General features: G+C 34.0%; 1 protein-coding gene across 1 annotated transcript in view; it reads left to right on the plus strand.

Annotated features, from left to right (window-relative positions):
• Window positions 1-17,181, plus strand: part of LOC142346217 (uncharacterized) — a 68,268-nt gene that overhangs the window by 16,896 nt on the left and 34,191 nt on the right. Inside the window, exons 8-14 of the mRNA XM_075398731.1 lie at window positions 4,231-4,381; window positions 5,517-6,872; window positions 7,597-7,701; window positions 10,873-10,953; window positions 11,802-11,927; window positions 14,822-14,908; window positions 15,735-15,884. Coding sequence (XP_075254846.1) covers window positions 4,231-4,381; window positions 5,517-6,872; window positions 7,597-7,701; window positions 10,873-10,953; window positions 11,802-11,927; window positions 14,822-14,908; window positions 15,735-15,884 — 2,056 coding nt within the window. The remainder of the gene's footprint in view (window positions 1-4,230; window positions 4,382-5,516; window positions 6,873-7,596; window positions 7,702-10,872; window positions 10,954-11,801; window positions 11,928-14,821; window positions 14,909-15,734; window positions 15,885-17,181) is intronic.

A 17,181-nucleotide genomic window follows, 5' to 3' on the forward strand; every position in this document is an offset into this window, starting at 1 on the left:
ACCGAATTAATATTAGACTGGTGTTAATATTTTTTGGTATATTGAGTTATTAAAGGATTGATTTGAGGTCGAAGGCCGTGTCAAACCAATAATAAATTAATTGCTCTCAAACACAGTTCGTATAAATTGTAGTAGTGCTGATTGTCTTTTTTATGCAATATCTCAAACTATCGACTTTTCGTCTGATATTTTATTTTTGTCAAACCATTTGACTTTTGGTCCTCAAAAAGGGATAAGAGGTAAAGTCCGGGGGCAATAAATCAATGACCAGTTTTATTAGAGCCTTACGCCTTAACACTTTTGAGTACGCGACCAAATAAAATCGTTGAGGACACATAAAATCACGGTGTGAAGTGCGACTCTTAAATTTGTACCCTCCCTAACAGCATCACCTATCTTCACCTCTTCCCCTCCAACTTTCCCAGAGCTAGCTACTGACAAAAGCAACCAACCCTTCGCCAGTTGCTTGAGAGCATTTCTCTTGGCGTTATTCGGTTATGTTTTCAAAAATCAGTAATCTATTCATCTTAATTTTCCAATGTACGTGGCAAAAATTGTCTGATAGCTCAACTATCCATTCATTTCACTGTACATTGTGTCAACTATCTAATATCACGAACAATCAAAATAAGAGATAGGAATAAAAATTTCACATGTAGGTCTGATGGTATGTATCTCGAAAAACAGAATATCCTTTCACCATCGTGCACTGGAGCTTGTGTAGATGAAAAATTGCTTGTAACCATTGATCTAATTCATAGCCAAACTTATTATCCTCAAAATTATAAGTCAGTGTTTAAAAAAACCTTATTTGACCAAACGCATCAGTACATGTCCAAATTATTTCGTGAACTTTTCTCTGAGCAAGAAAAACGGTAGACTAGAAATAAAAGAAACAGCAGCCATTATCGAACAAGAAAACAGAAGAGCCGTGCGTGTAAAACTTAAACCTAAAAAGGAAATCAATAAAAAATCAGCAACATAGTAAAATTTTCCTTCACTGTCTCCAACAACTTCCGTGTTTTGCAGATTTTTTGTTTTGTTTCCTGACTGGCTTCCAGAGTCTTTGCGTTAATACTCGTATCAGTAATATGAAACATTTGGTAAATTGTGGCAATATTTCAGTAAATTTTTGGTGGAATGTTTTTGATCTGTGGAAAACATGTTGTGGGGAAAAATTTGTGGAGAAAACATGTTTTTTTATAAGTTATGGGGGCATTTCAAAGCTTCGGGCTGAAAATTTGCTTTTGAAACTTACGGCAATGATCCCAAACGTAATCAGATGCCTAAATTTTATTAAAAAACCGAATATTCTTCTGATTTTTGGTCTGAGTTTGTTAAACATCTTTCGAAAACAAATATATAACGAATAGGAAAAAAATAAAACAATCATATTTATAATCTGTAACATCTTCATATAAAACGCTAAGAAGAAAGACAGTTCATGAAAATTTAATTCCAGAATTTGCTAGAACAACATTCTTAGCTCAATTATTTTTCAGTATTTGCAGCAAGTTTGAGTTTGTGTAGGGAACACAAACATACTATCCATGCAAAAGGGCAAAATTTGCTAATTGAAAATATCCTCTGAAAAGCATTTAAGTAACTTGAAACTGCGTTGCTCTAGTTTTCCTCCATGTAATCAAAACCACCAAGCCAATACATTTGTCAAATGGATAATGACATTTTGGAAGTGTTTTGGATAAATGTTTTCTTGAATATGGATCTATTCGTTAGTCGAACAAATCTCCAAAATGAGTTTTTAACATTTTATGGAATTTGACAGACCGAACCACTAAAAGCAGTAAAACAGAATTCGTCGCTACTTCAAAGTTTGCGTCGTTTCTTTTCATTGGAATAAAGCGTGTTCTGACAACGGGCTGGATAACTGTTTGTTTTTAATTTGTTTGACGATTTTGGTGTTTAGACCAATTTCACTTCAAAGCAGATTAGGGTAGTGCCCTTTAAGCAAAATTCTGTGGCTATTATTAGAGCGATTACCTGAGAATTTAACTAATATTGCAATTATAACCAATTCAATTTTACTCATTGTAATTATACCAATACCATTATACCCAAAGCCATTATACCCACTGGACTTCGATATTTTCCTTCATTAATCCAAATACAAATTAAAGTTCGATATTACTTGTATGTTTTAAAACACTCAAGTGGATTGTTTCATCTCATGTTTGGTTGCAACAGTTTAATATCAAGTCTCACGGGCAGCTGAGGCATGGCCATGGCCATTTAGTATAATAAAACACGTGTAATAGCGACTGTTAATTTCCAGTTGGATTTTTGAACAAAAATATCAAAGTAATTTGGTTATACTGGCAATGGGTATATCTGCATTGGTTAAAATATCATTGGGTATAATGGCATTGGGAATAATGGCATTGGGGTATAAGAGAAGTTGGTAAATTGTCCTGCCGCCAATTGGAGCTCACGGCTATGACAAACTAACTTTTTACCATTATATGTTTATGTTCATGAATTTACATTCTTCTTAATAAACTTTATTTTACATCCAACTGTTAAACCTAACGGATATTTTCAACAATTGCCCCCCCTTTGGTACCTAGTAGAGAATCGCCTCCCCTTTTGTGCTATACTTTACCACAATATTAGTTGGCCTACAGTTTAGATAGCCGAATATCAGTTTAAGCGCAGTTGCGGACCGCTGTTCATGGCCATGCCTCTCACGCGCTGTGGGATGTAATCCGGAAATCGCGGGTCGGTTATCGCGGCGAAGCCGCGACGCGCGCGCGAAATTCTTATCGCTTTGTATTTCAATTCGGCTAATTGCCCTCGCATGACGCACTTTATTCTATCCAGTTTAACACAGTGTGAGCATACACGGAGAGTTTAGTCGTCTCTGATTGGTTAATAAATCGCTCGCTTAAATTCTATTCAAGAATAGGCCCCCCTTTTGCAAAAGGGGGGGCAATTGTTGAAAAGATCCAACCTAACTTATACCAGACGGTTATACTAAACTATACAGTTCAAATAGATGCATGTTCTATGGCAATAGTTCTTGATTATTTTTCTATTAGTTTTTTACGCATTCGGGTCTTATTATGCGTTCAACTTTACCTTAACCTGGCCTGAAAACGTATTTGTTTTTTTTTCGTAAATTATTCACACAATAATAAAGATAGAAACAAAGAAAGAATGTATTTCTGTCATTTATATATACAAGAGAAAATTATAATACAAACAAATTGAACAAAGATTTTAAGTACAATAAGAGATGATGGCCAACGCAATACGCAGATCGTCGAAACACCACCCAAGATAACTTTTTTTGCAATTTTTTTTTCGGAAGAACTCTCACTCTTATGTCATTTTTTTCTTCCTGTGAGTCAGATAATATCACAACATGAATTTGTGTTGTGATATTATGTGACTTACCGGAAGAGAAAAATGACAAAAGAGTGAGAATTCTTTCGAAAAAAATTTGCAAAAATGTTATCTTGGGTGGTGTTTCGACGATCTACGTATCGCGTTAGCCATCATCTCTTATTGTACTTAATATCTTTGATTAAAATGTTTGTATTATAATTTTATGATCTAACGTGATTAAATTTTTTTCTGCAGAAACCGCAAAGTTGCTATTGCTGAAATATTATAAGAGTATTTTGTCAACTCTTTCAATTTTCAATTATACGTTTCCTATATCAGAATTTTGGCTCATTCGACAGTAGTGGGCGTACACTCCTAGAATGTCGCCAAAATTCAAATGGTCTTTGAGGTGGAAAGCATTAAATAAAGCAATGAGATTTAAACTACATGCTCAATTGAGAATTGTTGTAGATGACTGTGAACGACATATGGTGTTTAGAATCGGATATCTTAAATTAAAAAATGTGACAGTCCCTAAAGCAATTATATGTTACAAGATGTCATGTCGAAAATAGTTCAGTTATTTCATGCTCCGTCAAAATTTTGCTAAGGTTTCACAATAGTCTTACTTTTTTGGAAGATTTGGCAAAACCACGCCTGCTTGAACTTGTTGCTAATTTTTAACTATTTCATTTTCTTGAACAGCCAATCGACACAATTAATTTGTGTGTTAAATATATGTCAATTTAATCCGTTATGTTTTCAATTGTTTTAGTCAATTTTATTTATGTTCATCATGTTCATAGCTTCATAAAAAATGAAATTTTAAACATTAGTTCAATTTTTTTGTTAATTATACCAATTTGATTGGTTGAATATTTTCAGGTAAGAGAGTCGACCAATCAGATTGAGCCGTGTGATCGTTTTATAAGACACATGCTTCACGAGAGAGATCTGACTGTTGTTCACACTGAGAAGAAAAAGAAAGTGGTGAAACCATTCAAGTTCTGGGAACCTCCTCCTAAACCAATCACAAGTAAGGAAAAAATTTTTTTTGAACAGGTAAATTTAAAGCTATAAGCTTGGGTTAAACTTTGGCAGTCAAAACAGATATAAGTTTACATATGCTGTTTCTTGGTGAGGAAATTAGATAAAAATTTTTGTACTTTTTTTCTGACTCAGAGTCTGACTTAAACCACCAAAAATCATAGTCTGATTGATAAAAAAATTCTGATCAGAGTCTGATTGAAATCTGAATCAAGTGAAATCAGAATTAAATGTGACATGAACAGACTCTGAATCAGTACTGATCAGTGTCTGACAAACATTTTGATTCACTAATGAATTGGTACAAAAGCGAGGTACGGGTATCAAACTACTTTTAGAGACTGTGAACTTCCTTCGAAGATCTGCTGAATTTGTCGAGTTCCCTCCCTTGTTTGAGGAATCGGGAGAAGGTAAACAAATAAATAAACAAATAAACAACCACAAAAAACATCATTCAAACTAAATTCAAACTAACACATTTGTCGTCTAATTTGTGTCGAAATTGCGGGTCTTTTCTACTAATGTCACCATGTCTTGCCGGCTTACCCTGTGGAACAAATTTTGAAATGCTTTTATGAAATTATTTAAAGAAAAACGTCAGCTTTTACTAGCTGGAGCAAGTACCATACATTTTGCAGCAAGAAAATTAAGGGGGGGGGGGGTTAAGGGGTAATTAAGACCCAATTATTAACATCTAAAGTGGATTTGCCTACTAAAACGAGCAGATGTTGCTTGTAGGCCTGTCTATTCAAGAGCTCATTAGAATTTAATAAAACTTTCCTCCAATATTAAAAAAAATCTTAAAGATATATATTGTGTTTTAGCAAAAATTTTAATGTTGGATGTCTCAGAAAGTTGAATCAAGTTTTGTTTCACTCGGTTTGCGCGCTTTCTATTTGAACTCATATGCCCCCCCCCCCCGCACACTATAGCTTTTACCTCATGAAGTCTGATGAAGCCCCTTTCACGTAAACTGTAATTGGGAATCGTGTAAATCTACGCGCTTCGGGGGGAGGGGGGGGGCATATCCACAAAACCTTTCATCTTTAACCCAGTTCTTGTTTTTTTTCACGTTTCCTTATTTACTAACATATTTGTTCCATTCTTCTTTCTTTCACTAACAGGACACGTTTGCTCGGCCGGAATCCGAACTCCGATCTTCCAGTCTTCCGATGACCGAATGACATTTATTTACTCCGCAAACCCAGCCCAACAACGCAAACTTAAAGCCCAAATCGCAACTGAAGAACAGCAAAGCTACTACAGTGCCAGTGAAAGCCAGCACTTAGATCGAAACGAAACTGCTATTGACCATAAATTATACTCGACTCCTAATCTTAAAGCATTGGAAATTTCCGACCCCGATTACGTAATGAGGGAAAATTCCATACTCGAACATGCCGCGAACGACATTCTAACGTTGGATCCGAGCTTTAGACTCGCGAGGCAAGTTACAAGAGATGCAAGTTCGTTCGTCCGAGACGATTCGGGAATCGTTGACGAAAGCCGGGAAGTGTCGGCAGCGTATAAACATCAACCTCGTTTGTTTCGAGGCACGACAGTTCAGTTCTCGTCTTTGGCGGAGGAAAACTTAAACCCTAGAAGTCGGACTGATCAGAATTTGAACCAAATTTTGAAAGAGAACACAGATGTTTTTGTTATTAAACAAGCTGTAACTCGTTCGCCGACGAGAGTTGAAACCTTTTTCAAAACGAGAAATGAAGAAAAAGCTTTGAAAAAAGAGAAACGGCAACAGGAAATGTTACAAAATAATAAAAACAAGAAAAAATCTGTGCCAGAAGAATTTAAAAATCACAATTTAATGCCACACGTAGCGAGTTACTTAACCGAAGATGAAATTATTTTCCTTCTAAACCAGCGAGCTAGTCGTTCGAGTCACGAAGATATCGATTCACTAGGCGAAGATGAGGGTTTTTCTGATCTCTATGACGTCACAACCCAAAAACAGTTTGACCAAAAATCGGCGGCTTTAATGAGCCCCGAAAATGAGCTTGAAAGTTGGGGTCATTTCTTAAAATCCGAGGAAAATAGGGGAGATGATTTCAGGGGCGAAACCGAGTTGCCGGTTATTAAAAGCGATAGTCAAAGTTTTCATTCGAGCGCGCTAAAATTGCAAGGCGATTTATCCGTTCAACAGCTATCTAGTACTTACAGACCTTTAGACCGCCCTCTATCGGACAATTTCCCCATTCTTGACATGCCTATAATCTCCGATTTTGTTTCAAAATGGGAACGAACTTCGAAAAGTTGCGAACCGACAAAATCATCAGCGTTCGCTCAGCGACCGACAAGTCAGTATATGTACAACAGTTTGGTTAAGAAGAATTCTAGAAAGAGTCGAAGAAATTTTCGGCTTTCTGAGCAGACGTCTTTGAATAACAACACACTAACTGTGCCTGAAGATGATGGTAGGCTTAGTGGGGATTCGGCTATAGGTGGTTCAGACGGGAAACCATCCAGTATGTATAGATTATTAAAAACAACTGATTTCTATTTGTTGTTCTTATTTGGGGACAAAATTCAAAATTAACAAAGTTCATTAACAAACTTCTAACAAAAATCTTGATTTAGTTCCTCAAATACGCTAACATCTGACTAAATATCTGTAGCTTGAAGCAATAAAGTTTTTCGGACATTTCTACTAAAATTTAACCTAATTTTTATTAGCTTAGAATTGCGATCTGAAAAAAATTAACAAAGATTGTCTTTTGTCATATATGTCTGATGATGTTATGAACTGCTATATACCGAATGCAGCATCTTCATGAAAAAAAACCAATAGACCGTGCAAAAATGATCTAAAAGAAAACGCTCCGATAATTTACACTTATAAATTAATTCAAACAGGACAACTTTCATTATAAATTTCCTCGGATGTTTATTATATCCATAATCTTATGAAATCAATTTTCATAGATCTCAGGAATGGTAAAGATTATTTGGGTCTTTCCCATTATAGCCCCTCCCCCCCCCCAGCATAGTGGTCAGATAACCTATAGCTCCCCCCGCCTTCCCCACCCCAATAATGGCAAATATACCATAATGGGGCTATAATTTCATGAGGGGGGGGGGGGCTATAATGGGAAAGACCCAGTTATTTGCTTCAATTCTCAGGCAGCCGGAATTAACATATGAATAGATTGTTTTGACAAGATTGGTGAGAATTGCGTTGGTGTTTTTAAGCTGCTGGCGACTTGGTCATGCCTCACGTGTGGAAATGTCAACATTGTAAAGGAGAGACATTCGAGGAGAAGAAAGACTACGACGCTCATCAGGATCACTATCATTGTAAGTTAACCTTAAAATGACCGCAAAACAGAAACAGGTGATTGAACCACCAATCAATAACTTATTAAGCACGCCCATATCTCTCTGTTAACACACATTTTTCATCTCAAAAGCAGGTAGTATCACAGGTGGGTCAGAATCAGGGACAAATTTCAAACGATCCGGTCTATCTTTCAATTCCAAAAAATTGATTCCAAAAGTTTACTGATAGCCACATAAGCTTGCATCAAATTTTGTTTAAATTTAAACATCTAAATGTTATGCTTCAAAAGTTTGATTTTCTAATATGCGCTGCAAACATTTTATTTTGAAAGGTTCAAAAGTGTTGAGCCTCATATTTGCTGAATTTAGGTATTTTGCTCCATTAATTGAAAAAAATGGACATAATATCCTGCTTAGCTTGTCAATTATGTTCAAATTGGGGTTATGAACTTCAAAACCGTCCAGTAAACCATTAAACAATTTGAAAACCAATTGAAAGAAATGGATCGATCCCTGTTTCACGACATGTCTTCGTCTCACATTTAGTAGTTGACAGCAAAATTGCACATTCAGAGACACGTCACAAAGTTCACTTCTCAAACCACTTACTTTTAAAAACGTGTGCAATTTATTCGCTACTGTACCGATAATAGTAAGAAAATGCGTACAATATCCTGAAAACATACTATGACTCAATAGTTCGGTAAATTTATTTATTAGTTTCTCTTGAAACAGCCGCTCTTCCTTGCAATTAACAAAATGGAATAACAAAAACTTCATTTTGTTTTGAAAACAGAAAACGTGCAGTTTTCAAAGCCAAACAACTAGCCCTAGTCAAAATACAAACATTTTAGATCACAGCTTTTGTTAAGTGGCAATTTTCAAAGTGTGTTAAAAATTTCTTGTTTCTTTGAAATCGTGTTTTGGTGTGATTTATAATTGAGCTCATCTGTCCTGCTTTTTGTTGAATCTTAGATACAGAAATTCCTGTATATTGAGATACAGCAAAATTTCTGACAAAAAGGGTCACTAAATTGAAACAGTTTTTTAATTATTTGATATTATTTGATAGAGTAGTCATTCAGATGCGAATTTGAAAAAATAGAAGTGAAACCTACTGAGCGAGACAAAACTTGATACACCTTGCCAAGTCACGCAAGATCTTGTCAGTTTTGACAAAAAATGAATGATCTTACCAAGACCTTGATGGGCCAAAAATTATTGGTACATTCTGGTCTTGGTAAGGCCTTGCCAAGACCTTATCAAGGGGTTTCAAGTAATTTTCTTGATTAAAATTTTCAATATTATGATAAAACTTGGCAATACAAATTTTACTCATTATTACCCAAGATTAGATTAGCTAAACTGATGTTTGAACAAACAAAATTGCGGAGAATTAAGTAGATCAAATGAATTTTTGCTCTGTTTTATACATTAAATTGTCGGTACCTGAAAAGATCACATTTTACATAGTTCAGATGGAAGTAAAGAAAAGATTAATGTATTTGATTTAAGGCCGGCTTAATTAATTCTTTTCTATTTTTGGTAACAAACATTTTTGATGCTTTTGGCTCATTTGATATTTCAACAAAGATTTTTTCCATAATTCAACATTTTCTGACAATTTTGATAGTTCTCACTATTTTTTGATAAATCCTGATAAATCTTGCTTAATCATATGATTTTGTGCTGATTCTTATTTTTATTGAATTTTTAATACTTGATATATCTTGCCATGTCATGGCTAAACTTTTCTGAAAATCTTGCCAAGATCTTGTTTCCTGACACCCATGCAAAGATTTTGAAAGTTTGTACATATCTTGATACTATCTTGCCATATAACATGGCAAAATCTTGGCGAGGTTTGCAATCTTTTAGAATGTTTTGTATCAAGATGTATCAAGTTTTGGTTCACTGTGTATGTAAACAGTTACTCAAACTTTTCTCTACAAAAACGCAAATTTACAAATCTATTGTCCACCTAACTGACCAGCGCAAGAGCTTTTCGTTGGTTTCACATCTCTCTAGATGGAACGATCTGCTAGTGATTGCAGTCTTATTCACTCAATCGTACAATAAGCATTCTGCAAACAATAGGAGATATCTCTTAAAAAAATGAAAACCAACTGGTATTGATAGCTACAAAAATCAACAAAAACAAACAATCCCAACTTAACTATTCCGCTGTTATTCAGTTAACATTGTTGAAGCAAAAGCCATAGAAATATTGCTAATAAATTTTGATTTCTGCATTTTGACTTCGGACTGATAGTCTCTGAATATTAATTTCAAATAATGGATGAAGAAATAACAAAACAAATAATTGAAAACAAAGTAGGAAATCAATAAGTTATTAGAAAGACGTTTTGTGATCAGAAAGACAACATTGCTTGAAAAATTTTTGATTATTGTTTATACCAAAACATCACAACGAGCATATCTTTTTTAATGAATAATCGCATCACAAAAGCATAATCTTGATAGAGTTTAACATCCACCAAGAGCTTCGAAGACGGCAATAAATGTTTCATGTCTCCTCCTTGCGAAACACTACTAAATTCAGGTTCACTAATAATACTTCAAAACTGCTTCTCAAATTCTTTTTTTTAAAAAAAGCTGATGTTTTTGGTACAAAATGGTCTTATTTGTACCTTTTATTTTATCATTATTTAAATTTCAGTTTCCACCCGGGCCGAGGATTTTTCTCAAAAATAACGGGAAAAAGAGTGTAAGAGTGTAAAAATAATATTTTTACACCGTTAGTGCTACCCTTAATTAGGGTGGAATTCTATTTTAGAGTGTAATTTTACTGGTGTTAATAAAAAGAGTGGAGTAAAAGAGTGTAAAGAGTGGAGTAAAGAGTGTAAAGAGTGTAAAAAAAGTGTACTTTCCTCAAAATTACACTCTTACACGCTTTTCCCCGTTATTTAAGAGTGGAAATTGCTTTACACCCTTATTCTCGCTTAATAACGGTGGAATACGGGTGGACACCTCGGCCCGGGCAATTGCAATCAATTGCGTTCTAACATGGCTATCGAAAAGCGACATAAATAATTAACCCTTTTTTGTTTTCGAAATTTTTCTTTGGTTTCTATCCAAATAAATTGCACAGCCAAAAAAATGCGACCAAAAGCTTGAAGCCGGGCCTGACTAAGGTTACCGTTTTTTTCAATGTTGTGTGTGTTTTAGCATTTGAATGCAAGTATGAGGACTGTGGGGGTGTTTTTGCAAGCATGGCAGCTCTGGAGAGACACAAAGTGTCCAGTCACCGTAAGTCCAAAAAAAACAAGCCAAAAATACAACACAACTGTCATAAACAAACGAAAACAAAGAACAAATAATAATTTATATCAGGTTTGCCCAGTTTCGATTAATTATCTTCGCAAGATGGACGTAATCGGATTTTATCTTCACTCTAATGTTATTGGATTAATTTCTCTAGAAAAAATATCACATTATCGCGAAAAAAACAGATCAACGGTAACACTTGCGAAAATAATTTGCGCTAAAAATATTCCAGTGATAGTTTATTTTTGATTGTTTTCATTCAGGACTTTTAAAAGGGAAGATCATAACCCTGTTGAAGTTTCAGACCCTAACGACCTCTAATCACGCCTGTCTGCGTAAGCTGCCGTCCTAAATACAAGGTCGCACAAGGCTATATAATCGCTCAAAAGTTTTTATCAAAGGGCAAAGCAAATAAATTGACCTGATAATAGGTCTCAGGGGTATGGCTCCTCAGTTTGGGTATTCACGTTATTCAAGGTAAAGATAACCAAAGGTACAGAAAGCGAAGTCGAAATAATGCCCTTTTGGAGAGGTCAACTTTATGAAAAGGTTTCTATAGTCGAGGCGAGAGGGAATTTCCCAAACCTAATTAAATGTTTGAGGAAACTAGTAACGCTGGTACAGAGTCTTTACATAGATCTTTGTCATGGTCCTTTCATGCCCAGTACCGATAGACCACTGTTTTTTAAACCCAGTATCGGTCAACCCCTTCATTTTCGTACGTGATTCGGGTCAACTACAGTGTTTCCGTACCCATTATCGGTCGACCATTATCGGTCAACACTTCATTCGTCGAATTCTCAACGGCAACTATTTTTGTTTGTTTGCAGTGTCGACTTTTGAGGACGAAGAAGTGAGACCGAGTGAACAAGGTGTGGATGTGAGGATGTACGAAGACGACTGTCTGGACATGGACTCACTTGACACCTTCGGATACGGAACTGCTCAGGACACAAGTTTGTCTTATTGCACGTTTTTGCATAGCCCTAGTTGCTAATAAAACAGTCAACCAGATTTTTCCCGAAATTAATTGTGTCTTCCCATTATAGCCCCGGCCCCAGCTTAGTGGTCAGATAACCTATAGCCCTTCAATCATGGTAAATTTACAATAATGGGGGCCATATTTTCATGGGGTGGCTATAATGGGAAAGACCAAAGTAATTTTTCCCAAAATTTTGCGTTGGTATGGCGAAGCTGTGTTTCTAAATATGATCTTCACGCTAATGTGGTGATAAACGCTGATTTTTTTCTCTTATCTTTTCTCGCGCTTCATTTTCCCTATAAGTGACTGTAACTCACTGTCAAATATTTCCCCTATAAGTCACTGCAACAAATAACTCAAATTAATCAGCTTAATTTGAAATTTCAACTCCCGCGTCATGCTAAATACCCGTATCTGTTTGTCATAACAATTCAGTACTGAATCATAGAATTTCTATTATGATTTTTACTATGACCAGAGTACTGATCATGGCACTTATCGGACATTTCATCGTGAAATTCATAGTAAAATTCTGAATTTAATATGAACATAAGGAACTTCAATTCTGTATTTATCGTGGACATAATGAATTTTTGTCGGTTTTTCAACTGAACAGAACGAACTATAGCAGTAAACTGCTGGACCATGATCTCTACTTTTATTGGAATGTAATTCTGGTCAAATCTATTCTTATTGTAGCATTTTTATTCCGCATTAAATCCTCAATACAGCATACTATCGAATAAATGCTTGTTAAAAGGGATACTAATTGGGTTTTGATTACTTTTTATGTGCAAATTGAACTGAAATCAAGTCAATTCTACAATTGAATAACTCGTTTTCAAACTGAAAACCAGAAAGTTTGGATTTTGCTTGAGAAAATGAAGCCCAAACAAAGATAAACTGAAGAAAAATATCGCGTTGGTATTTTTGAAAATGTGGCCAGTAGCTTAGTCAAAGATAGAAATTAAATGAATGATGATAGTTCAGTATGGTGTCATTCCATTAATATTTATTCCACAAAACTCATAGTCTCAAAACCAAAAACCATTTCTAAAAATATAAAAAGCAGTGACGGCTAAATCAATTTGCTGAAAAAAAGATGCGATCTCTACTTGAAATGTGCAACAAGAGAGTGACAAAAAGAGCGGGAAGGTTGATGAAGAATGATATCTCTATCGGTAATGAGTTAAAAGTCGACAGAATTAAAATTAAAATATGGAAAAGGCTCGAAAATCCACTATTTGTTTAAAACAATTTTTTTTCAAACTTTCAACTCAGAAAAATAAATAGAATAGCTTTTACCTCCATAGGATGCTATTGGGACATATCATTAGCAAGACCTAGTCTTAAGATTACAAATCAAAAACAACAAATAAAAAAACCAAATTAAAAAAAAAACAATTTTACGTAAAACAAATTGTTTATGAAGCCCTATAAAATTGTCATTGAATTTTTGTTATACGTCCAGTGGCCATAATTACTTATACAAATATGTGTGTCGGCAATTAGATGAAAAAGTCATTACGGTGTATTTCGGTAAATCGTTTAGGAGAAACAAAAAATGCTGATACAAATTTTAATTAAAAAAACAGCGTCCTACAGAATTCGAACCCACGAATAGACCAGAAATAGCCTTGATATAGTTGTCACTCTTCAGAAACAGATAATTGATCCTAATGTTTGCGGAATACATCATTTGACGATAAAGGTCAATAAAAATTATTTGATGATTTTTTAGTAAATATCAGGGTTAAGTTAGAAAAAAACGGGCGAATTTTTTATTCCGGAACTCTCTCAAAGAAAACAAAAGCAAAAGGAGACATTTTTGGAGTTTGAAAAGATTTTTTCGTTTTTTTATTTGATATTTCCGGCTAAATTGAACAAAATATTCTAAAGAAATGTTTTTTTGATTACAAAATTATGCCATATTGTTAGCAACAATTTAGGATCAAATTGTTCAGCACCTTTATTCTGTTTTTAGAATTGATTTTTTTTTTCAATTTTGCAAAAATTTCAACCTAATTTTAACAAAACTGATAAAAAAAGAGCAAAAATACGAAAACTGTGAACAAAAAGAACTGAAATAATTCAAATGTTCACAAAATTTTTGAACTCCGATACCTCCGTGGAAAAAAAACCAAATTCAAAAAACTTTTTTAATTGTTTGAACAAAAAAAACCGTTCGAGTATATAGTTCCTCCCCCACCAAGGTGGATCGGAACGAAAATTTAAAAAATTTCAAAGCAGTTGAAGTTTTTAATAGATTTTATCTAAAATTTTTAACTGACCATAAAGATGAAGTTTTTTTACCTCAACTTTTTAATACAGAGGCCTAGAATGGCTAATGTTTTTGACACTTCTTAATGTTACTACAAAAAAATAAATATTTAAAGTGTAAAGTGGATCCATAAGAGTTGGACTTACAAAATTTTTCTCGCTCATTTAGCGAAAATTGAGAAGGATCATTTAAAAATATTATACCATTCAAAAATATTATAACATATTAAAAAATATTTATAAAAATTACTTATTTTGCTTATTTTCTGTATATCTCTGTATTTAATCTCTGCCTGCACTTCACTTGTCTTTCAATGTGCTTCTAGTTGAAAAAAATTATGGCGAGAATCAATTTATTCAATCCTTTCGTGATTTGGCATGCCAATTATAATTGGCTAAAATTGATTCGAATTGCAGTTGTCGAAGTTTTTTGTTGCAAATTCTCTGTGTGATTCTTTATTTTGTAGAAATGGTTGCTTCTTGTCATTCGAGGCCCTTTTTTCCCGTGGTTAAGTGATAAACAGTTTAATGCGAGGTCCTATTATTTGTGCATGCGTGTGTATTTGATAGTCATCGTGATTATTTTAGATGCAAATTTGATTGTGTTTGGGTGTGGAGTGTGCCAGAAAAGATTCAAAACCGCCCAGGAGAGTTTAGACCACTTCCAGACTCATGGTAAACAATTGGTTATAACTACCATAGTCGAGATCGGATGGGTTTCTTGCAAGAATCTGTCCCTATAAAGTTTTGATATTATAGGAATTTTACAAAAAAATTGTTATCTTTTGTTAATCTGGCAGAAATTAGTTATCTTGCAAGACCCAGGCAAAAAAATTTTATATTGTAGTAATATGGCTGAAAACTGGTTACCTTGTAGGAATCTGGAAGAAAAATGGTTATCTTGTAAGAATCTTCCAGAATCTTCCAGAATCTGCCAGATTCCTACAAGATAACCATCCATTCTTGACTCGGGTAGTTTGGTCAAATACAACCTATTAATATTTTCTTCCGACATATGTTATAACCATTCTCAGTTACACATGTAAACTATTATTATTTGCCTCAAAATTTTGATGCTCCACTTAAAGTTAGTTGATTTTTGTTTACTTCTATATAATTCTATGGAAATTTCTATTTGTCAGCTGCGGAATATTTTAGCCTCATTGTTGAAAAGACGACAAAAAATAGTTAGTTTCATTTCGTGCTAAAAGTGTTCACCAATATTTATGAATCAATTTATCATCATCAAATACAAAAAAAAGTCTTTTAAAATTTGCTAAGCTTATATATTTATGATATCCCCGGCTTTATACATAAAATCAAAAATAGATAGAAATCTATGCTATATGGTTATGACGTGTTGTCAAAAAATATACAAAAAGTTTATTGAAAATCATCCACATAATTTTGAAATTTACTTTTTTTAATTAATTTTGATGCATGCTATCTGTCTAATTATTCACCTGCGCATGAGTTTGTTCGTTTGTTTGTGGCGATTCAGAATTGTTCGGGTGTGACAAATGTCGTGAAGTGTTTGGTTCCAAAGAGGAGTTGCGTGAACACAAATTGGACAAACATCCTGTCACGTGCAAAGTGTGCAAGGGCAAATTTGTAGAAGAGGAGTTGAACGATCATATGAAAAATGAACATGGTAGGTGGACCCAAATGATGGGTTAAATTATAGAGGAATCACAGGTCAAAAAATTTATTTGAAAAATATGACGGAAGATAAACTGGTGAAATTTTTCTACTCTCAATGATTGTCAAGAGTTAAAAAAATTCACAGGAACTGTAAAGTTTATCTAATTGTCTTGTGAAGCAACTTTCACTACCATCTGAACTTTACTTAGGGACAAGCAAGGAGCGGGAATGATCTCTCGGAAGGACCAAACCCCCCTCACCCGAGGGGGGGGGGGGTTGGTCCTTAACGTGATGAAAATTGAAAACAAATTTTCTATTTTCATCACGTTAAGGTTGTGTCAGCACATTGATGCATGTTTTTGCTATCATTATAATTTTAGTGCCTTATCATAGTTTAGAATATCCATTTTAATTTGATTTTAATTTATATACCATTATAAAGGTAAAATGTATAAATAAAACATCGCATTCCTGTCGCGGCAAATTTCCAGTCACTCATCTTTTAATTCAAAACTTGCTAATTTGCATGACTAATGTTTTTATATTTTTTAATTCTGTATAAAAACGTGAAATCTTCTCAAAGCTTAAACTTTTATCTTTAAGCTAAATCTAGAGTGAATTGTTTAATAGAATTTTTTTTGCATGCATGGCTTTCTGATTTTTGAGTGAAATCAGGTACAGATTTAGGTAGCATATGCTAGTCCTACTTTTTTGTTAAGCCAATTTTGGCCGATCAATATCTGTTGCAGCGAAATACAAAAATGTTATTATTAAAAAGCCCTTGAAAAAGTGGATAGATTGTTGAGGATATATTTTTTCAATTTTATTTTTTTTCATTGTTTTGGATTCAATTTCTAACTCTTTTTTTGTTTTTCTAGTGTTATAACCTTTTAAATACAAAAAGATTGAACGCTATCAATTGTCTATTTTCAAATACAACAATACACTACGGACTACTTTAAAAGATTTTAAAGGACCATATTTAGCAAAAATTTTAGTGTAACAGATTTATTTGAAAGTGGCCAAACTTGATACTGCTGAAATTTTGAACAAGGAGCAAAATTTTTTTCGGAAAAATTTTTCTGCTAGACAGGCGACGTATAAATTGTTGCATTCAACATGTTTTTACCTTCAGAAAATTGAAAGGTAATGACTGATTTGTAATTTACCATTATCAAAGTTTTGAAAGTTGAGAAAAGTTAAGGTTGCTTTTTTGAGCCTGAAGACTGTGTAATACCGATTTATAATTTGTTTGACAAACATTTCTCAAAAATTCTTTACTATGCTTGCATAACTTTGTGTATTTG

The sequence above is a fragment of the Convolutriloba macropyga genome, chromosome 9, assembly GCF_964194025.1.
Source record: "Convolutriloba macropyga chromosome 9, txConMacr16.3, whole genome shotgun sequence".
In the NCBI taxonomy this organism is placed as follows: Eukaryota; Metazoa; Xenacoelomorpha; order Acoela; family Convolutidae; genus Convolutriloba; species Convolutriloba macropyga.